At 47.7% G+C, this 24,131-nt stretch overlaps 1 protein-coding gene across 12 annotated transcripts in view; it reads left to right on the forward strand.

The window, feature by feature from the left end:
- LOC119008413 (receptor-type tyrosine-protein phosphatase mu-like) overlaps positions 1–24,131 on the forward strand; it is a 115,315-nt gene that overhangs the window by 22,994 nt on the left and 68,190 nt on the right. For all 12 annotated transcript variants that reach the window (XM_037078683.1, XM_037078685.1, XM_037078686.1 and 9 more), the window contains exons 2-7: positions 4,912–5,028; positions 16,754–16,921; positions 17,045–17,154; positions 18,111–18,189; positions 18,807–18,922; positions 19,010–19,184. In XM_037078683.1, coding sequence (XP_036934578.1) covers positions 4,912–5,028; positions 16,754–16,921; positions 17,045–17,154; positions 18,111–18,189; positions 18,807–18,922; positions 19,010–19,184 — 765 coding nt within the window. The remainder of the gene's footprint in view (positions 1–4,911; positions 5,029–16,753; positions 16,922–17,044; positions 17,155–18,110; positions 18,190–18,806; positions 18,923–19,009; positions 19,185–24,131) is intronic.

A 24,131-nucleotide genomic window follows, 5' to 3' on the forward strand; every position in this document is an offset into this window, starting at 1 on the left:
TATCTTGGGGTCTTGTTCACGAGTAAAGGAAGGATGGAGCACGAGATTGACAGGCGGATCTTTGCAGCGGCCGCAGTAATGGTCATGAACTTTGGGATGTGACCGCAAGAATAAGCCGAAATGAGTTTCCTCCACAGGGTGGCAGGGCGCTCCCTTAGAGATAGGGTGAGGAGCTCTGTCACCCGGGAGGAGCTCGGAGTAGAGCCGCTGCTCCTCCACATCGAGAGGAGCCAGCTGAGGTGGCCCGGACATCTGTTTCGGATGCACCCTGGACGCCGTCCTCGAGAGGTGTTCCTGGCATGCCCCACCGGGAGGAGACCCCGAGGAAGACCCAGGACACACTGGAGTGACTATGTCACTCGGCTGCACTGGGAACGCCTTGGGATCCTCCCGGAGGAGCTGGAGGAAGTGTCCGGGGAGAGGGAAGTCCGGGTGTCCCTGCCCAGGCAGCTGCCCCCGCGACCTCGCCCCGGATAAGCGGAAGAAAATGGATGGATGGATGGATTTGATCTTTTTTATGTATTTATGTATTCATTATTTATTTATTTATTTATTATTTTTTTTATTATTTATATATTTATTTATTTGTTTTTTTGGGGGGGATAAGCTTTAGACCAACGTATTGGTCGATCACTAACCTGCAGCTATCTTAGTGTTAGCCTGCAGGTAGCTTAGTGTTTGCAGACTCTCCTCCCGTTCAGCTGACTGGTACCAGAGGAAACATGTTGGTTTATTACTGATTACTGTGAATGACTGCTGGTGAGTCAGAGGGAAGTGTAGATCTAGTGTTAGGCATTTTGTGAGGAAGGTTAGCCGTAATATTTAATCTTCTTCTTAATACTTTTTGGGTATATTGTTGTGAAACTGTTGAAGCTGAGTGTTTACAGGCAGTTTTCGTCCAAGTCAGCTGTGACCAATAGGCTTGACTGCAGGGCGGAGCTAAACCTGCATGAGGTAAATCTAGCACATGTTCTGATCAGTACAGCATCAGCTGCAGCGTCAGGACAGCTGAGCAAAGACTCAGCGAGTCTCTCTGCAGGAGTCTATAGAGGAAGTCAAAGTAACTCGCTGTCCACCGCCGACCGAAGCCATGAACTTTACACAATCCCAGAAGATTTCACTGGAGACACACTGATGGAGGCTGTAACCCAGCCGATCTCTGCTATCCAACATTCTCCACCAGTGCTGGACCTGAAGTACTGGTGGGCCATGAACTGCCAGTCTGCAGTGAAGAAGGCGGACACCATTTCAGCCTGTGCCTCCCTGCAGACTCTCCACTTCCTGGCCCTCACTGAGACCTGGATCACCCCAGAAAACACTGCCACTCCAGCTGCCCTCTCATCTGCCTACTCATTCTCACACTGCTCGAGACAAACAGGTGGAGGAGGAACTGGACTCCTCGTCTTCCCCACTGTGGTCCTACCGGGTCCTTCCTCTGGACCACCTGCCCAGATCACACTTCCTTTCAAACTCCACATTGTGGTGATCAGTCTCCCTCCCGGTCCTCTCCGTGACTCCTGTGATGAGATGGACGCCCTCCTGAGCTGCTGCCCTGACGATGGCACACCGCTCGTTGTCCTGGGAGACTTCAACATCTCCCCAGAGAAGCTGCTCTCACCTGAATTCATCGACTTCTTCTCCACATCTGACCTCACACTCTCCCCCTCTCCACCAACCCACTGGGCCGGGAACCAACTGGACCTTGTGTTCACAAGGTCCTGTAGAACCTTGGTGCTCTTGGACTCTGATCTAACCTGGTTCACATCATACCGTACCATACCATATCGCACCTTTCAGGTCACATGGAACAGTGACGCTCATCTCTGAATGTCTACAGGCATCTCTGCTTGGACAGGTGCTCATCACCTCAAACTCAACAATAGTAAACCTGAACTCCTCTTCATCCCGGGGACAGACTGCCCTCACATGGACCTGTCAGTCACTGTCCAGGACGTCACGGTATCACTTTCATCGATGGCCAGGAACCTGGGCGTAATCCTTGACGACAGACTGTCCTGCTACTCCAGCATCACTGTTGTGGCCCGATCCTGTCCTCTACAACATCCGCAGGATCTGGTCTTTCCTCACAGAGGACTCAGCGCAACTCCAGTGACTTCCTGTTATGGCCCACATCCGATTCCAGAAGATGGTGCTGGTCTTTAAGGTCGTCAACGGAACTGCACCTGTCTACCTCCAAACCCTGGTCAGGCCACACACCCCAGAGAGAGCACTGCACTCCACCACATCAGCGACTCAAGACTGATTTGTTCAGACTCCACCTCAACCCTGCAGAGCATGACTATTTCTGCTGAATATTGTCTGAACTTTGTAACCGACAGCCGGATGAATTCAAGCTGCTGCTGTAAAATATCTCCTAACAGAAGAAACCAAAGATCAGTTGATCCTCACTCATCCACTCGACTAGTAGTTTATAGATCCTTCTGTTGGTTTGTTTGTTTGTGTGTTGTGTCTTTTATTGGTTAATATCAGTTGGACCTGTGTGATTGTGACAGAGCACATGAAGAAGAGTTTACAGCGTGTGTGTGTGTGTCACACATCCATCCCACAGCTCCACCTCAGCAGGAAATGCTCGTCTCCATAGTAACACGGCTGGTCGAGCCTCAACTCGCAGAGCGAGGTCAAAGGTCACAGCAACGTTAACACTTTAACATCAAGAACACACACGTACGACATGCCGCTACGCAGGTCAGTGATGGATGACATCATTTCCTGTTTGTACACAGCTGCTCTGTCACTGTGTGTGTGTGTGTATGTGTGTGTGTGTAGATGCTTTAAAGGGTTAATGATCCTCAATGCTACAACTTTTAGGAGAGGACTTATTGATCGGGAGACTGGAGACAATCAATAGCTGCACATTATGATTAATTACTGCTGGAGCACACACACACACACACACACACACACACACACACAGTGTTGGTATGTGACCAATGCTCTGTGTGTGTGTGTGTGTGTGTGTGTGTGTGTGTGTGTGTGTGTTTCCTGTGGAGGTGAAGATCTGACAGTCTGTCTCTGCTTTTATTTGCTGTGATGAGACACATACATTGTGTTTTTTTGTTTGACGATCAGTGCTCACCTGTAGTACCTGTAGTACCTGTAGTACCTGTGGTACCTGTGGTACCTGTAGTAGTTCTGGGAGTATCGTTACTGGTACCAGCAGTATGTCGTGTGTCTTTGTTGAGGTTTTGGTTAGTCTTGTATTGCAGTACTGATGATTCTGACCAATCGGCGCTCTGCAGTGTTTTCACCTGTCACACGCTGATTCCACGACACGTCTCTGTTACCTGACAGGCTTCAGATCACACCTGGGCCGTTCAGGAGTGTTGTCCTGCCTGAAGTTGTTGACCTGCTTAGGTTGTGTTTGTTGCTTTTTGTGGTTCTACGGTGATTCTGCTGTGGTTCAGTTGCTCCATGACTAACCTGTTCAGTTGTTTGTCTCAGAGTGTAGTGCTGTAGAGTTGGTGACAGATGGGCCGGTACTGACTAGATGCTCTCACAGTGCAACATGTTCATCCTGTCATTGGACCTGAAACCCGGATCATTCTTCATTCTTTAGGAATGTAAATATGAGCAGAACTTTTTGAATTATTGATTGTTTGGTGTGAAAAGTGCTGCTCTCACCTGGACCAGACATGGTCCAGTCTGATTCCAGGCTTTCATTTCTTGTTTTCACAACATGACTGACCCGGTTCTGATCTGCAGGCCGTCACAGCAACAGCATCGCAGCATGTGTAGAATATGTCACAGACACACAACAGGGCAACACAACACAACACAACACAACACAACACAACACAACACAACACAACACAACACAACACAACATCACTCTCTCTCCACCACGGAACCAAAAATCAACATCATCGCCTTTATGATTATCAAAAGACAACCCACACTGACACACACACACACACACACACACACACACACACACACGCACTCACACGCACACACACACGCACTCACACGCACACAGATCTCTCTCTCCACAGTTCAGTGTGTCGGCGATTAAGAGGCTAAGATTGCTTTTTTTGTGTGGTTTCTTCAGAGAGAAAGTGTGTGTGTGTGTGTGTGCGTGTGTGTGTGTGTGTGTGTGTGTGTTGTTATATAGATGCAAATTCATAGAAGCAGATTAAACAGATTGTGTCTCGTATCTGTTGATGAGCTAACACTGTCCTGAGGGATGAGTGTGTGTGTGTGTTTAATGTGCCTTCTGTTACAAAGAAAGAAAATGAGCCTTCCAGCTATTTAATGTCAACGCATTGAGATGACAGCTACACACACACACACACACACACACACACACACACAGTCATTACACTGAAGGGGCTGACGAGGCGTCAAACCCCCTGATGTCACAATATATATTTACACACATGCATACACACACACACAGAGTCAGTGTGTGTGTGAATGGAGGGATTTAGACGTCTTTGAGTCTCAGAGGAAGACGAGGTTTACATCTATTATCTGTGTGTGTGTGTGTGTGTGTGTGCGTGTGTGTGTGCGTGTGTGTGTGTGTGTGTGTGTGTGTGTGTGTGTGTGTGTGTGTGTGTGTGTGAGTGAGCAGCAGGGAGGATGCTGGGAAATGTTAATGAACTGGATCTGTCTCACTCTAAATAACATTATGTGTTTACAAGCTGCAGAATAAACAGTTCTTCCTCCAAACGACACCTGATGTTGACTTTGAGTCTGAACACTGAGGCCTTCTGGGTAACGTAGTGTTTGTTAAAACATGAATCTGGTGCAAACATCATTTAAAGATGTTTGTCTCTAAATGAACTGTTCACCACAGATGATCTGTCTCTCTGTCTCACTGTCTGTCTCTTTGAAGACTGTAACATGAGTGCGATAACTCACCACCTCTCTGTCTGTCTGTCTGTCTTTCAGCCTGTCTGTCTGGTCAGGCTCCAGACTGTACTCTGGTCCAGTCCAAAGAGGACGACTTCGACTGGGAACAAGGAGACACACGAGACCGTCCAACCAGCAACCCCTGGATCCCTACAGGTACCTGTCCGTCTCTCTGTCTGTCTCTCTGACTACCTGTCTTGCTGTCTGTGTGAGTTTACACTGAGGCGTTCCACAGGGAACCTACGTTGGTGCTCTGAGGTTTAACCCAGCCAGTCTTTTTGTCATGTCCCTCTTGTCTTTCTGTTTGGACTGCTCGGTTCTGTGTCAATCAGCTGATGTTAAACAGACTCCAGGACCACATCCAGAGACCATCTGACTCAAGTTTATTAGAGACATCGGTGTTTCTTATAATCAAATCAACTCAAGACTAAAATGTCTGAAGTCCAGAATCTCAGTCCTGTCTTCTCTCTCGGGTGGGGGGGATCCTGCTGCAGCTCTTCTTTGGTTCAGTTCTGGTCCAGAGCCTCTGAGAGGGTGCAGACAGGCCGGGCTTCCCCTCCACGATGAGCCCAGTAGTGACACTGGGCTCCTGTGAAGAATGTAACGTGTCCTGCGTTACAGCTCGGTACGTGTGGTCACGCAGACACGCTCAGCTCGCTGAAGAGGACGATGGGTTCCTGCAGCCCTAACCCCTAACCCTAAGTACAGCAGGCAGTCGTCTGGGTCACTGCTGAGAATGAACCAGAACATCAACACTGAGCGAAAAGTCTGTATGAAGCTCAGTGACGATGTGAGGAGAGAAGCTGCAGGTCCACATACCAACACAGCTCACACAGTTATGATGTGAATATATATTGTGGCTGCTTCAGGTTGTTCCAGACCAACAGGAGCTCCTCCAGAGGCAGTTTAGTGGCTGTAGAGGAGGCGAGTAAGTGTAGTTCCTATAATGAAGTATTGAATGATTCGTCAGTGTGACTCTTTGTACCTGAAGGCAGCACAGAGAGAAAAGCTGCTGCAGCTTTTGTGTTATCTCCTATTGACCTGCCACAGCTCCTGCTCTGAGTTATAGACGGACACAAACACTGCAGATAACACTTGCTGTGTGTGTGTGTGTGTGTGTGTGTGTGTGTGTGTGTGTGTGTTGTGTGTGTGTGTGAGTGAGAGAGCCGTTTGTCACATGCTCGCAGAGGTTAGACCACTGACGAATGAGAATGCAGCGCTCTTAAATCACTGAGCCAATCACGTGAGAGACAGGCTGAGCGAGGACACACAGAGAGGAGGTGGTTACTGTCCTGTTTAATGTGAGTTATAGGAGGGGAGGGGGGAGGGGGAGGAGGAGAGGGGGGGGAGGAGTGGAGGGGGGAGGGGGGGAGGGGGAGGAGGAGAGGGGGGGAGGGGGAGGAGGGGGGGTTGTCACCTCCTTTCTTTTCAATAAAGAGGAGGTGTGTGTGTGTTTGTGTGTGCATGAGCGACTAATTGCAACCAATCCAGGCAATCAGAGAGCAAACAGACTCTCTCCCAACGGACACACACACACACACACACACACACACACACACACTCAGTGCAGCAGGGAGCGGCAGGTCTTTAAATCTAAGTAACCCTCCACACCAGAGAGGCCGGCCGAGTGAGCTGCAGGCAGACAGGGAGAGAGACAGATGGAGCGAGTTGTGTGTAACGGCGGGAATCTGAGTGTGTGTGTGTGTGTGTGTCTGTGGCTTGTTCACATTAGAGTTCATGTGAATTCAGCTTGTTAGCATTAATGCCAGAACAACAGAACATCAGATAACACTCAGATTCTGCTGCAGCTTGGTTTTAAGCGTTGGTGCGACATGGTTGTTAACGTATCACAGATCCACACACACAACCGAGAACGCTGGAGTGAACCAGCACACAGAACAGCAACGCTTCAACCAGCTGTGAAACACAAAATGTCTCAAAATCCGAAGTCTGTTCACGTTTTTTAAGTCTTTGTCTCATCTCGCTGCGCCTGGCGTGCGTGATGTGCTGTGATAGGTCCACATCAATCTTGTGATGTCAGGAGGGCGGCGTGATGATGCCAGATAACAATAATCCATAATTCACCCCAAATGCATCAAACTAAACTAACGAGGCTAACAAGGTGATGAAGAGGAGAAAGTTCAGACATTTGTGATCAGAGGTAGAGAGAGAGACAAAAGTACTTTAAAGTATTTGTACTCTGTCAGTCAGTCATGGAGCCTGAGCCCAGTCGCCACGACGCCCCACCAAGCTAACAAGCTAACTGACTCTGTGAAAGCTATCGTTAGCGATTAGTACTTGCATGCTCTCTCCCTTTCCGGGTGAGGGATGGTTCCCGACCGTGACGTGCACATGGCGTCCTGCTGTGCATCATTTCCTCGGCGTGCACTTGACACCCTGCCTTTCCGTTTTCATGTGGAAAGACATCTTCCTCAAACACCGCTGGTGAAGAAGGGAATATTTTGTAACCGGGTCGGGAAAAAAATGCGTTTTTAAAAATACCTGTTTGTGTGAACTAGGTCTGAATCTGTTTATTTCATAATATCTCAACATTACCCAGAATCCCTCCCTTTCCCTTGTCTCTGGTTAGACATTTAAACTTTTGATTGAAAAGCAGGAAAACATCTCAGTCGGTATTTATAACGAGCAACCGCCTGAACATGAAGCCTCAGAACTCTTTAAAAACAGACACTTTTTAAATGGTGGTTCTGCATGTGTTCACTCAGAGGAGGCAGGAGGGCTGAGCTGGAGGAAAACTCAATACAGAAGCTGTTCTCTGCTGTAACTCGTCTGGTTTAATACTGCAGACACACACACACACACACACACACACACACACACACACACACACACAGCAGCAGCAAGGCATCGATTGACCAGTGATTGCAGGCTCCATTTAATGTTCTTATAAATGGTACAAGTTCAATCTAATCTGAACCATGTAGCGCTCGCTCTCTCTCTGCTGTCAGTGTGAACAACAGTAATCTTCTCTAATACCCTTTACTGCCACACACACACACGCACGCACACACATGCACGCACGCACACACACACACACACACACACACACACACACACACACACACACACACACACACACACACACACACACACACACACACACACACAGAGGGTTTCAGACTGTGGTCAGTAAATATTTTCCTCTCTCTGATTTGTTTCTTTGACTTAGTGACTCATTAGCAGTTTGTTACTGCAGACGGCTCCAGATAAGGAGCTGAGTACTACTGCAGTAGTACTACTAGTACTGCAATAGAACTACTACTGCAGTAGTACTACTAGTACTATTGCAAAAAAATACAGATATGTCCCAATCAACAAAATGTCCTGAAACACGCTCCCAAACACTTTCTGGAGGAATAACTTTGAGCCTGAGCCTGAAATGTTTTGGGTGTTGGGGTGTGTCAGGTCAGAGGCAGGCTTGCAACGTGAAGTAGAAGGATATGAGATGCAATTTCATGTTTCCAGGCCAACATGATTCCTCTAGAAAGTGTTTAGGAGCGTGTTTCAGGACACTTCGAGTTGATAGACATATTGTATTGACTGGTGACACTGCAGTGGTACTGACAGTAGTACTGTAGTACTACTGACAGAGTAGTACTGCAGTGGTACTGATAGAGTAGTACTGCAGTACTACTGACAGAGTAGTACTGCAGTAGTACTGACAGAGTAGTACTGCAGTACTACTGACAGAGTAGTACTGCAGTAGTACTCATATGTTTCATGTATTGTTGAAACGGTGGTGCAGCAGCTCGTCCTGACTGCAGGTTTGTTGAGTTAAAGTTAAAAATAAACAGCAGACATTCGTATCGGTGTCGGAGGCCAAAACCAAACATGACATCATGGATATATTTAGTCTCACAGAGTGTCTGAGGTTACTGGGCCCCGAGCACTGGTACTCCTGCAGGTTCTGTGGAGTTCTGCAGGGGGCACGTGAGATTCTCTGAAACATGTTGAGACCAACAGAAATGTTTCACCAGCGTCTACAGTTCAGCACAAACTACGACCTACACTCAAACACACACTCCTGATACAAACGTGACACAAAGCATCATGTGTGTACAATGAGATGTGTGTGGGAAGCGGTGGCTCGGGTACAGCCGGCGTCTTGTTGTCCGAAGGTCGCTGGTTCGATTCCTTAGAGATGGGTACTGCCGCCTCCATCAGTGCGTGACTGTTTGTATGAATTACTGTAAGTCACTTTGGGACGAGTCTGATCATGTGTTTGTATGTCTGAAGGCGACAGTCGTCATCAGGCCGGACGTGAAGCTTCAGAGCTCACAGACAGATGTGTTCTCACATGACAAAACTCTCTGAAGCCATAAACGATACTGATCGGCTTCACGTCCTTGCATATGAACGAAGCAAGTTTCTGTTGTCGTGCTGCAGATAAAGAGCTTGCGGCGGGTGGTGAGAAATATCAGTGGAGACGTGGCTGTTTAGCTGCAGTTCCAGACAACATGGCGTGCTCATCTGGGTGCACATATTCCAGATGTGCCCTCATGTTGCTAGTGGTGGAATGCTAAGCTAAGTGTAGCTTACACAGCTTGCATACAACTTTATCTTGAGGCACCACATTTTTGCCATCCACTGACCAAAATCTGAAGTATTTTCAAACGTGGCTTTTTAGGTTGCTTGGAGTCCAAACCACTCTCTCTGCTGCTGAGTTGGGCTCTGAACTTTCTGCCATTACGTTTTTCTCTGTGCCATCTGCATCTGCCTTGGTTTTTGTCGCGTCTCACTTTCAGCAGTGAGTGACGCTGTGCGACTCCTGCGACCTGTCCCTGCACCCACTCGCAAAGCAGCCGCTCCAGACAGAAGATGTCTCCTTCCATAGTGGTCTCTGCTGCCACCGCTCGCTGTTTCATCTCTTCACAGGACATCAGGACGTCATCACACTCGTACAACGTGACGAGGCTGAAGTCTGAGTGGATGAATTTTAGCCAAAAACCTACAGCTCCAGTCAACCTTTACAGGTGAGTTCGATGGCAGCTGACTCTGAGGTGAGGTAGTCAACCTCTACTGATCCATGAGGAAGATGTCATGCTGTCATCAACTTCGGAGAAGACCGTGTGTTTTGGATTAAGAGCAGCGGACTTTAAGACCATCAGGCCCAACAACATCTTTTTACCTGCTGGACCACCACAAGTGACGTTCTGATCCAGCCTGGTTGAAGGCTGCTCCTGACGGGTGACGGACTAATTAGACTGGACAGACAACGTGACATCAGAGACTGGAGCAGCCACACAGACCTGTCTCCATCTTCACACAGACCTGTCTCCATCTTTACACAGACCTGTCTCCATCTTCACACAGACCTGTCTCCATCTTCACACAGACCTGTCTCCATCTTTACACAGACCTGTCTCCATCTTCACACAGACCTGTCTCCAGCTTCACACAGACCTGTCTCCATCTTTACACAGACCTGTCTCCATCTTCACACAGACCTGTCTCCATCTTCACACAGACCTGTCTCCATCTTTACACAGACCTGTCTCCATCACATCTTTACACAGACCTGTCTCCATCTTTACACAGACCTGTCTCCATCACATCTTCACACAGACCTGTCTCCATCACATCTTCACACAGACCTGTCTCCATCACATCTTCACACAGACCTGTCTCCATCTTTACACAGACCTGTCTCCATCTTTACACAGACCTGTCTCCATCTTCACACAGACCTGTCTCCATCTTTACACAGACCTGTCTCCATCTTCACACAGACCTGTCTCCATCTTTACACAGACCTGTCTCCATCACATCTTCACACAGACCTGTCTCCATCACATCTTCACACAGACCTGTCTCCATCTTTACACAGACCTGTCTCCATCACATCTTCACACAGACCTGTCTCCATCACATCTTCACACAGACCTGTCTCCATCTTTACACAGACCTGTCTCCATTTTCACACAGACCTGTCTCCATCTTTACACAGACCTGTCTCCATTGCGTCTTTTGTTACATCAGAGCTTCAGCATCCTCCAGTTCTCTGAATCTGTGTAGTGAATGGTCCACAGTTCTTGTTCTTGTTCTTGTTCTTCACCTCCTGTCTGTTCCTTAGGCGAGCAGGATGGCTGCCTGTCAGTCTTCACTGTTGGCCAATGAAACGCCAAGCTCTCAGGTTTTTAATTGATTTGCTCCAATCAGGGATGACCAGAGGGAACACACACACACACACACACACACACACACACACAGATGCCTTTGGTGTGTGTGTGTGTGTCTCCGTGGGGTTCAGGGTATATTAATATTTCTAATAGCGCTGTTATCAGCTCACTGCCAGCTGTACACAGTAAACACACACACACAGAGTGAAGCTTGAAGGCAAATATAAACACAACACACACACACACACACACACACGCTGTCTGTCTGTTGTGTGATAACTCCCACAATGCCTTTCTGTGTTAAAGAGACCTGGAGGTCAAAACCACTTTTCTGTGTGTGCGTTTGAAAAAGTACAAACTGCTGTAAACAACACACACACACACACACACACACACACAGCTGCAGCCAACAGGTAAACAGTGTTTAAAGGTGAACCAGAGTCTGTGTGTGTTTGAAGTTTTGGACTTTTCTATTATTTATCTGCCAAACAGAGAGAGTGTGTGTGTTTGTGTGTGTGTGTTTTTTTTGTTTGTGTGTTTATTCTGTTCTGTGTATGTGTATATATGTGTAGGGTGTGTGTGTATGTGTGTGTGTGTGTGTGTGTCTGGGTTAATTAGTGTGTTAAAGGGTTTATCAGCGTGTCGGCATGCAGGAGATTCATGCAGCCTTTGAACATGACACGGCTATGAATGTGCGTGTGTTCGTGTGTGTGTGTGTGTGTCCAGTATAAAGCCACTATCAGCGTCCTGCCAAACCCAATTAAAGCCTCATTCAGGGAGTTTAAACACACAGAGCGACTGTGACTCAGATCCAGCCAATCAGAGCAGAGGTCACACTGACACGCTAGCTCCCTATTGGCCGGCTGGTTGATCTAGACTGTGACATTTAGTGAAATCCTCTGGTTGTGATTCTGGTGCAGCTGCAGATGGAGATCACTTCATGTCTGTGTTCACAGATAGCGCCATGTGGTTAGCTTAGCTTAGCACAAAGACTGGGAGCAGAGGCGATCCGTTAGCTGTTAGCTGTTAGCGACACAGACGGAGACAAAAAGCTACACAACAATATGAAACTGAATTTATTTTACATAGTGATGGTTCATCCACTCATCTATTGATTGATGTGTACAGTAATCGGTGTGTGTCGGACTCATCTGGTTCTGATCCACTGTCAGACTTAACAAATTCTGCTGCGACATCAGAACCTGAATGACCCAACAGAGGATGAACTGCAGAGAGTCTGTTTGTCAGTGAGTTTACCTCCAAACATCAGAGCACGCTGATGGGATGATACATGGATCTAGTATTTGTATATCACTTAATATAATATGATATATAATACAATATCATATAATAAAAGATGATATAATATAATATAATATAATATAATATAATATAATATAATATAATATAATATAACATAATAAAGTAAATACGGATGTGATGCAGTTCATGTTCGAGCGGCTGCTCCTGTTTATGTTTTCAGATATTTTAACTTCAATTCAGATCCTGAAATCACTGCAGGAAGACAGGAAACACACACACACACTCTCTCTCTATTTCACACACACACACACACACACACACACACACACACACCAGCAGGAAGTGCGTGTGTGTGTTATTTGTGTAAATCTTCTCAATACGCTGCAGCTGCCTCTCCTCACGTTTCAATATAACTCTGGTAATAGAATTACCCCCTCCATCTGTGTGTGTGTGTGCGTGTGTTTGTGTGTGTGTGTGTGAGCTGGGTCTGATGTGATTGGTTTGGAGATGGCAGGGGTCGTCTGTGATTGGCCAACAGGTGGGAGGGGGGCGGGAGGTTAACGAGAGAGAGGAACACAGAGACACGATCAGATCAGCAGTTTGTTTCTTCTCTCCTCACTCCATCTGTGTCTCTCCATCACACACACACTCTCTCCTATCTAAACTATCTCCTCTGATTGATTACTGATTGATCACCTTGTGATCAACTAATAATAAACTAATAATCAACCCTCAATAAGGCACATTTCCATTACTGACTCCAGTAAAACCAGTGGAGCGAAAGTGAAAGCAGGTTTTCAAAGACTGTGTGAACTACTGACAAGATCCACATGTGCCTTGCTAACAGCTAACAGGCTAACAGCTGACAGACAGTATAGTTGTGTTTCCATATAAACACAGTACATTGTTGTGAATTTACTTTAACATAAGTATTTGTACAGTAACTGCAGATGCTAATAACAGTATCATTCTGTCATTTTACGTCAACATCCTGTATTTACTGTAGAAACACACTACAGTGATTTCATCCTTATTAGCACAAAATCGTCTCAGTATTCTGCTGTGAATGTGCTGAAATCATTAGCTAATAATTGACAGTAAAATACCAGTGAGGGGGCGCCGCATAGCTCAGTCGGTAGCGCGCGCGACCCATGTGCCGAGGCTCTGCAGCGGACCCGGGTTCGACTCCCGGCCCGGGTCCCTTTGCTGCGTGTCACTCCCCATCTCTTACCCTGTTTCCTGTCCAAACTCTTCATCTATACTGTCAATAAAGCCGAAAAAGGCCAAAAAAATAATTAAAAAAAAAATACCAGTGAGGATGAAAACAAATAAACCAAAAACTACATGACAAGAAACATTCAGTAATAATAATAAATGATGTTAATAATGAATGAGTGAAATGTAAAGTGAAGCATCAGTTTCAGTCAGGAAGCTTCATTTCATTCATTTAAATCAAAATCAGCTCAGAACCAGAATCAGACTGAAAGGTTCGGTCCAGGACTCTCCAGGTCGGTTCTGATGTTCCAGGGTTATTCCAGACCTTTCCATGTTGGTCCTGGTGTTCCAGGCCGGCTCTGATGGTATGAAGAGTAAATCTGGTTCCTCTGCTCAGAAACACTCGTGTGCAGCTCGACCTCTCCGGCTGTTTGTTCAAGAACATTCCTCGGTTGCCAAGGAAACAGCTGGTACACGCATTCACACACACACACACACACATGTTGTCACACACACTCACACACTGAGACATGACCAAACCAGTCAGGACAATCCACGGAAATGTGACCTAGAACAAAGTGTGAACTCAGAGCGAGTCGTGACGTTCACGAGCAGAAAACCAACAAATGACAGATTCCAGCGATCGATGAAGAGACGAAGTGATGAAAAGATGAAAGTATGTGATAAAAACTAAAATTAATGGAAAGAAATCAGAGAAGAAACGAGCGAGGAAATAAAAAGTAATTATACCAAGAACAGAACCATTCAGACTGATCAATAACTGATCTGTGAACAACAGCAGCAGACACATTACGTCTGTCTGAATGTTTAACAAAATGACGACTCGTATTGATTTCATCATTGATTCATCTGACAGCAACTGATTTGTCCTGTCACAAAATATTTTGTGTTGACTGTGCGATGACGTCACACATGTCAACACGTTAATGACGGTAAACGTTCTTCATGTGTTCACGTTGCATCTGAACATGAATTACATACATTTACATGAAACCTGCATGTGTTTCTACACATTCGGAAAAGTATTATTTTTATTTAAAAAGAAACCTGTTTCACATTAAAACTAATGTGATTATTTTTCTCACATGTACCTCTTCACATGTGGAGACAGAAGATGAGCACCAGGCTGAAACTCGTGTTGTGATGATTTTAAGCTTTTTTTACCGTTTTTTTTTTTTTTTTTAACAGATTCAGTAAAATCTAGCAAAATCCTGTAAAGTGTCGGCAGCTCTGAGCTCTCAGATCCACATCAGACTTCAGCAGCTGAGACGAGAGCGAACAAACTTCATCACAAACATAAATGCATGTCTTCATATTTATATGAAGAGAGAGTGTGTGTGTGTGTGTGTGAACTCATCAGTGTGTATTGTTCTCTCTCTCCCTCTTCATCAGTCTCTATTGTCCTCGCTCGCCCATCCTCTCCTTCTCATTTCCCCTCATTTATCTCTCTTCCTTTTCCTCCTCTTCTCTCTGCGATGATTAAAACTCTTGTTTTTCTAATCGATCCTCCTCAAGGACCATTGATCTGCTGACACACACACACACACACACACACACACACACACACACACTGAAATAAAACCAAACTCAGATTAAATTGATCTCTGTGGGGGAAATCAGTTTGTCGTTTTTAAATCTGAAGGTTGAAGACGTGGAGGAGAAGAGACAGCAGATTTTGGACTCGTGGTGCTGAAACGTGAATCATTACAGCTTCACGATTAAACATCCAGCAGGACGGAGTGTCCTCAGGGGGGCGCCGCAGAGATCCAGCAGGACGGAGTGTCCTCAGGGGGGCGCCGCAGAGATCCAGCAGGACGGAGTGTCCTCAGGGGGGCGCCGCAGAGATCCAGCAGGACGGAGTGTCCTCAGGGGGGCGCCGCAGAGATCCAGCAGGACGGAGTGTCCTCAGGGGGGCGCTGCAGAGATCCAGCAGGACGGAGTGTCCTCAGGGGGGCGCTGCAGAGATCCAGCAGGAGGCGACGTCACAGATCTGTCTCCTCAGAGGACCAACACGTCGTTCTGTTGACTCGTGGGTTTCTACCTGCTGCTGTGTCTCTGCGTGTCGCTGTCCTCACCGGTTACATTCATGCACACTATTAAAATCACAATCCGACCAAACTGAAGACGACGTCACATCCCAAATTAGAACCAAAACATGTCGTCTGTGTTCTGGGAACGAAAATCATTCAAACCTGCTTCAGCACAGAGAGAGAGACTTTAAACAGGGTTCAGCACTGTGACTGACTGACAGGCACACACACACACACACACACACACACACACACACACACACACACACACACACACACACACACACACTGTAAAAAAAAGACGAGTAATTTGAATTTCATAGAAACTTTACAGAAACTGTGACATAAAGAAAAAGTGAATCCAGAGGAGCTCAGCTGATTGACAGCTGCAGTCATCACACACACACACACACACACACACACACACACACACACAGATTGGCGTTTCAAAGCTGTTCAGTGAACAAGTCTTTCATTTTGAAGTCGTCCAATTATAGATTTTCACTGTCGACAAAATGAGTGATTTGTCAACACACACACACACACACACACACACACACACACACACACACACACACACACACACACACACACACACACAAACATGCAACTTATCCTTCATGGCTGTTGATGAATTATGGATCAGTGGCTCTGATAAACTCATGAGAGGCTTTTATTTTCTTTTGCTCGTTCTTCTGCTCACTGGATGCTTTTATTTTGTTATCTCTTAATTTAAACCCTTTCATCTCAAAGTCTATGACCTTACATGTGCTTTTATTTTGAAGGTTCTGTCTGATGTCACACTAGATGTTGATTTATTGATCAGCTGTGAAGAAGCTGCTGATCAGAAGAAAACAGACTTTTATTCTGAAGTCAGGAATTTTTCCCATGATTTTTCCGACTTTTATTTTGAAGACTTTTGTTTCTCAGTGTTTAAAAAACCCAAACAGCATTATTTCTTTGGTTCTGTTTTAGTCACATCCTGCGATTTATGTTTTATCTTATTAATTTTGATTTCACAGATAAACGGACGTCTTGTCTGTTGTTAAATGATTTTATTGTGAAGTCTGGTAATGTCTCACCTTTGAATCCATCATAAAGGCGGAGGTATATGCTCTACTGAGTGCTCCTCCTGTCTGAACGTTACCTTCTTTTCACTGTGTGCTGTGAAGACTCTTATTTTGTTACTGAGCTGTCACTTCCTGTCTGCAGGCTCCTCCTCCCTGTTTGTGAACACGTCGGGTCGTTACAGCGGTCAGCGCGCTCAGCTGCTGCTGCCGCCGCTCAAAGAGAACGACACGCACTGTGTCAGCTTCCTGTTCTACCAGGCGGGAGGCCGCGAGGGCGCCGCGCCCGCCACGCTCAACGTCTACATCAAAGGTACAAATACTGCATTGCATGAGTTCTTGGTCAGGTATGTGTGGGAGGGGCTTGTTGATATATGGGAGGGGCTCACTTGTGTGGGTGGAGCTTGCTGGTGCTCACAGTGTTTGTTCCCTGCAGAGAACAACAGTCCTCTGGGAGTTCCTGTTTTCAACTCGTCAGGCCCCGCCTACCACATCTGGAAAGGGGTGGAGCTAGCTGTGTCCACCTTCTGGCCTAATTACTACCAGGTAACACACACACACACACACACACACACACACACACACACACACACACACGAGATGGGAATTACAAAGAACAGGAGAAAAGATTGTCAAAGAAAGACATAAAAGAATGAGCACAGAAAAGAGAGAAATTAGCAAAAGAAGAATGTGGAGGGAGACTAAATCTAACAGGAAGTGAAACAGGAAGTGAAACAGGAAGTGAGTGATGGCAGGAACGACAGGAAGGAGGGAAGACGAATGAAGGGAAGCGGAGTCAGAGCAGAGTGGACGAGGACAAACTGAGGCATGGAGGGAGGAGGACTTCCTGTCTCAGGGCGCCAACAGGAAGTGTGTGCCACCGGTTTCCGTGGCGATAAGACTGTGGAATGTGCACACACACACACACGCACACGCACACACACACACACACACACACACACACACACACACACACAGTGTCACTGAGGGAACAGATTATATCAGTGCGATGAGTTCATTGGATGAGGCAGTGAGGGCGGAGTCAGGCACAGTGAAGGACACGGTCAGCGTAGGACAGGAAGTGGACACCATGACCAGCAGGAGAGGACAGAGTACTGGACCCTCAAGAGTTCTAGTTCTGAATAATTCTGAGTTCAATACTACAAGATTTAAACGATAATGGAGGTCATTACTGCTGCAGTCGGGCTGATCAACAGGAGTGAAGAGAAATCACCTTTTAAATCCCACAAGTTACAAACTAATCTGTGTTAACGGCTCCAGATCAGAACCGATGAGACCACAGGTGTTTACTCCTCCAGCAGGTCTGGTTCTGATCGACTCTCTACAGACAGTTTAGTCCTGATGTGAGCTGGAAACACATTTTAAACTCTGTCTGAGCAAATTTTTCGAAGGTCTTCAGGACTTAATGATGATAACAATAATTACAGCTGTGTTGACTAACAATCATCATATTGATCATCTGATATTCATGTGTGTGTCAGGTGGTGTTTGAGGCGGTCAGCACCGGTCAGAGAGGAGTTCTGGCCATCAAGGACATCACACTGCAAGGACACCAATGCAGTAAGTACACACACACACACACACACACACACAGAGGCCCCACCCCCTTGTTGAACAGGATCCTTATTGGTTAATGAGGTTTGGCTGCGTAATTGGATAACGATGTTAAAAAAGTTGGGTTGGCATCGTAGAATCAAGGTCAGTGTGTTGTTGTTTTATGTGTGTGTGCGTGTGTGTGTGTGTGTGTGTGTGTAGACAGGGGAGCTCATTAAAATATAAATTGATTAGCATAGACTTTGATCCATCCGTCTGTTTATCTACCTGCCCATCTGAAGACTCACATTTTTGATGATGCTTTGTTATGTGAACACACTCACAGAACTGTGTGTGTTAAATCTCCAGTAAACATCCTTGACCTGAACAGTATCTTCTGTCTGTTTTTACCTCGACTCTGTCCAATAACCTGATTGAAACACACGCACGCACACACACACACACACACACATGCACACACACATGCACACATCCATCCTTTTTCTGATTGGCTCAGTGATTTTCGCCGCCTGGCTCAAGAGATCGGGGAAAAGGGAAAAGTTAGTTGATGTCAGTCCAGTGATGATGTCATCAATGTGTGACCAATGACCTCTGTTTGTGTGTTTGTGTGTGTGTGTCCTCAGTGAGCACACCTCACTTCCTGCACATTAAAGGTGTCGAGGTGAACGCAGGACAGACGGCGACGTTTCAGTGCACCGTCAATGGACAACCACAGAGCAACCTGCTGCTCTACCTGCAGGTACTGATCAGTACACGATCACATCTGTCACACAATCAATACTGACACACAGTCAGAACTGATACTAGATCAATACTGTGTTCTCAGGGGATGGGCGGTCGTCAGGCGGTCCTCAGGGACACCAAACAGGTGAACTCTCGCCGCTACGTGGCGAGTTTTGACGTGGAGAACACGACTAAGGGCGACTCTGGACGCTATCGCTGCATCGCCCAATCAGAGCGAGGTGTGGGCGTGTCCTCCTACGCTGACCTCACCGTCAAACGTGAGTATCAATCAATCATTACAACTTTATTTGGTTGTTTCACTGTCTCTCTCACCACCTGTCACTCTCTCTCTCCACCCGTCTCTCTCTCCACCTGTCACTCTCTCTCTCCACCTGTCACTCTCTCTCTCCACCCGTCTCTCTCTCCACCTGTCTCTCTCTCTCTCCACCCGTCTCTCTCTCCACCTGTCACTCTCTCTCTCCACCTGTCACTCTCTCTCTCCACCTGTCACTCTCTCTCTCCACCCGTCTCTCTCTCCACCTGTCTCTCTCTCCACCTGTCACTCTCTCTCTCCACCCGTCTCTCTCTCCACCTGTCTCTCTCTCTCTCCACCCGTCTCTCTCTCCACCCGTCTTTCTTTCTCCACCCATCTTTCTCTCTCCACCTGTCTCTCTCTCCACCTGTCTCTCTCTCTCTCCACCCGTCTCTCTCTCCACCCGTCTTTCTTTCTCCACCCATCTTTCTCTCTCCACCTGTCTCTCTCTCCACCTGTCTCTCTCTCTCTCCACCCGTCTCTCTCTCCACCCGTCTTTCTTTCTCCACCCATCTTTCTCTCTCCACCTGTCTCTCTCTCCACCTGTCTCTCTCTCTCTCCACCCGTCTCTCTCTCCACCCGTCTTTCTTTCTCCACCCATCTTTCTCTCTCCACCTGTCTCTCTCTCCACCTGTCTCTCTCTCTCTCCACCTGTCTCTCTCTCCACCTGTCACTCTCTCCACCTCTCTCTCTCTCCACCCGTCTCTCTCTCCACCTGTCTCTCTCTCTCCACCTGTCTCTCTCTCCACCCGTCTCTCTCTCCACCTGTCTCTCTCTCTCTCCACCCGTCTCTCTCTCCACCTCTCTCTCTCTCCACCCGTCTCTCTCTCCACCTGTCTCTCTCTCTCTCCACCTCTCTCTCTCTCCACCCGTCTTTCTCTCTCCACCTGTCTCTCTCTCTCTCCACCTGTCTCTCTCTCCACCTGTCTCTCTCTCCACCCGTCTTTCTTTCTCCACCCATCTCTCTCTCCACCTGTCTCTCTCTCTCTCCACCTGTCTCTCTCTCTCTCAACCCATCTCTCTCTCCACCTGTCTCTCTCTCTCCACCCGTCTCTCTCTCCACCTGTCACTCTCTCTCTCCACCCATCTCTCTCTCCACCTGTCACTCTCTCTCTCCACCCGTCTCTCTCTCCACCTGTCTCTCTCTCTCTCCACCCGTCTCTCTCTCCACCCGTCTTTCTCTCTCCACCCGTCTCTCTCTCCACCTGTCTCTCTCTCTCTCCACCTGTCTCTCTCTCCACCCGTCTTTCTTTCTCCACCCATCTCTCTCTCCACCTGTCTCTCTCTCTCTCCACCTGTCTCTCTCTCTCTCCCCCCGTCTCTCTCTCCACCTGTCTCTCTCTCCACCTGTCTCTCTCTCTCCACCTGTCTCTCTCTCCACCTGTCTCTCTCTCTCTCCACCCGTCTCTCTCTCCACCTGTCTCTCTCTCTCCACCTGTCTCTCTCTCTCCACCTGTCTCTCTCTCCACCTCTCTCTCTCTCCACCCGTCTTTCTCTCTCCACCTGTCTCTCTCTCTCTCCACCTGTCTCTCTCTCCACCTGTCTCTCTCTCTCTCCACCCGTCTCTCTCTCCACCCGTCTTTCTCTCCACCTGTCTCTCTCTCCACCTGTCTCTCTCTCTCTCCACCCGTCTCTCTCTCCACCCGTCTTTCTCTCTCCACCCGTCTCTCTCTCCACCTGTCTCTCTCTCTCTCCACCTGTCTCTCTCTCCACTCGTCTTTCTTTCTCCACCCATCTCTCTCTCCACCTGTCTCTGTCGCTCTCCACCCGTCTCTCTCTCCACCTGTGTCTCTCTCTCTCCCCCCGTCTCTCTCTCCACCTGTCTCTCTCTCCACCTGTCTCTCTCTCTCCACCTGTCTCTCTCTCCACCTGTCTCTCTCTCTCTCCACCCGTCTCTCTCTCCACCTGTCTCTCTCTCCACCCGTCTTTCTTTCTCCACCTGTCTCTCTCTCTCTCCACCCGTCTCTCCCTCTCCACCCGTCTTTCTTTCTCCACCCGTCTCTCTCTCTCTACCTGTCTCTCTCTCCACCCGTCTCCCTCTCCACCCGTCTTTCTTTCTCCACCTGTCTCTCTTTCTCCACCTGTCTCTCTCCCTCCACCCATCTTTCTTTCTCCACCCGTGTCTCTCCCTCCACCCGTTTTTCTTTGTCCACCCGTCTCTCTCTCCACCTGTCTCTCTCCACCTGTCTCTCTCTCTTCACCCGTCTTTTTTTTCTCCACCTGTCTCTCTCTCCACCTGTCTCTCTCTCCACTCGTCTTTTTTTCTCCACCTGTCTCTCTCTCCACCTGTCTCTCTCTCTCCACCTGTCTCTCTCAACCCGTCTCTCTCTCCACCTGTCGCTCTCTCCACCCGTCTTTCTTTCTCCACCCGTCTCTCTCTCTCTACCTGTCTCTCTCTCCACCTGTCTCTCTCTCTCTCCACCTGTCTCTCTCTCCACCCGTCTCTCTCTCTCTACCTGTCTCTCTCTCCACCCGTCTCCCTCTCCACCCGTCTTTCTTTCTCCACCTGTCTCACTCTCTCTCCACCCGTCTTTCTTTCTCCACCTGTCTCTCTTTCTCCACCTGTCTCTCTCCCTCCACCCATCTTTCTTTCTCCACCCGTGTCTCTCCCTCCACCCGTTTTTCTTTGTCCACCCGTCTCTCTCTCCACCTGTCTCTCTCCACCTGTCTCTCTCTCTTCACCCGTCTTTTTTTTCTCCACCTGTCTCTCTCTCCACCTGTCTCTCTCTCCACTCGTCTTTTTTTCTCCACCTGTCTCTCTCTCCACCCGTCTCTCTCTCCACCTGTCTTTCTTTCTCCACCTGTCTTTCTCTCAGATCAAAGCTGCCCTTTGTCATATTTTTATTTTAATGACTTCGTCGTCAAACGAAGAACATTTTTATTAAAGCTGCTCACCTCATTACTGACTCTGTGTGTGTGTGTGTGTGTGTGTGTGTGTGTGTGTGTGTGTGTGTGTGTGTGTGAGCCTCATTAAAAGTCAGTTTGCTCTTGAAAAAGGAGAATCAGCGACGTTTTGTCAAAGAGTGTCTGCGTTCGTGAAGATGAATCACTCCAAAGTAAAAGCCTCCTTTTTCTTGCTGTTTCCAGGCTGTCAGAGGGTTAGCACGCTAACCCCGGCTACTAACACACACACACACACACTGGGGTGCACGGTGTGTTAATAATGACTCATTAAACGAGGTGTGTTGCAGTGTGACAGAGCTCTTAGACGACTCAGAAGAATCACTTTCATCTCCGCCCGTTAAAGGAGGATTCTGGGTGTTTTCCTTTCCCATCATGCCGTTCTGTTCAGCATGGAGAGGCGAGGGGGAACAAGGGTGGAGATCATTCTTTAAAATTCCTGCTGTCTTCATCTCAACATCTTAATTATGACTGAAAATATCTGTTTGGATTATTATACTTCGAAGTGGTCACAGAGGCAAAGACGCTTCGTGAGATTAACCTCATTATTAATCTGAAACCTTACAGAATCTGAGATTAGACTCTTTATCCTCGTCTCTCCATCAGAGTCATGACAGAGATTATTGTGATCAATAACAGGAGGCTGAGCTACGTCTTTAATGAGGACAGATCCTCCAGCAGCAGAAACAACAAGTGTGTCTTTACATGAAGGGAGACAATGTGCACAGCAGCTCAACGTCATAGATTATTTAAATCTCCTGACGGGTTGACCGGACCGCTCAGGACCATTCAGGACCGTTCAGTATCTGATGTTCTGAGTTCTTCACTTACAGCCCAGCAGTCGTCCTCTGGATGAATCCTGAACTCCATCAGAGGTGTCTCATAACATTTATTTCAGAAGATAGAAGGTGATTCCGTTTCATCTGTCCTGTTGAGTTTATAATCACAGCTTTTAGTTTTGATGACGTAACTGAATCCTTCAGATAACAGAAACACACTGCACCTCTGACCTCGGACCAGGTTTGAGTTGGTCTTTGAGGGGTTTTTAGTTGTCCTTGTCTAAAACAGTCCCCAGTCCACTATGCAGTTTTTAACACCTCACTGGAGAACTGTCACGTGCCAGCCTGCTTCAAGACCTCAACCATTATCCCTGTCCCCAAGAAGCCAAGGACCACCGGACTTAACGACTTCAGACCCGTCGCCCTGACCTCTGTGGTCATGAAGTCCTTCGAGCGCCTTGTGCTCTCTCACCTCAAGGACATCACCGGCCCTCTCCTGGACCCCCTGCAGTTTGCCTACAGAGCCAACAGGTCTGTAGACGATGCTGTCAACCTGGCCCTCCACTATATCCTCCAGCACCTGGACTCTACAGGAACCTACGCCAGGATCCTGTTTGTGGATTTCAGCTCTGCTTTCAACACCATCATCCCAGCTCTGCTACAGGAGAAGCTCTCCCAGCTGAACGTGCCTGACTCCACCTGCAGTTGGATTACTGACTTCCTGTCTGACAGGAAACAGTGTGTAAGCTGGGAAAACACATCTCCGATGCACAGACTATCAGTACCGGATCCCCCCAGGGCTGTGTTCTTTCTCCTCTGCTCTTCTCCCTGTACACCAACAGCTGCACCTCCAGTCACCAGTCCGTCAAGCTCCTGAAGTTTGCGGACGACACCACCCTCATCGGACTCATCTCTGATGGTGACGAGTCCGCCTACAGGTGGGAGGTTGACCACCTGGTGACCTGGTGCAACCAGAACAGCCTAGAGCTCAATGCTCTAAAGACAGTGGAGATGGTTGTGGACTACAGGAAGAACTCAGCCTCACCTGCCCCCATCACCCTCTGTGACTCCACTATTGACACTGTGGAGTCTTTCCGCTTCCTGGGAACAATCATCTCCCAGGACCTCAAGTGGGAGCTGAACATTAGCTCCCTCATCAAGAAAGCACAGCAGAGGATGTACTTCCTGCGGCAGCTGCAGAAATTCAGTCTGCCGAAGACAATGATGGTGCA

The sequence above is a fragment of the Acanthopagrus latus genome, chromosome 19 (assembly GCF_904848185.1).
Source record: "Acanthopagrus latus isolate v.2019 chromosome 19, fAcaLat1.1, whole genome shotgun sequence".
NCBI lineage: Eukaryota > Metazoa > Chordata > Actinopteri > Spariformes > Sparidae > Acanthopagrus > Acanthopagrus latus.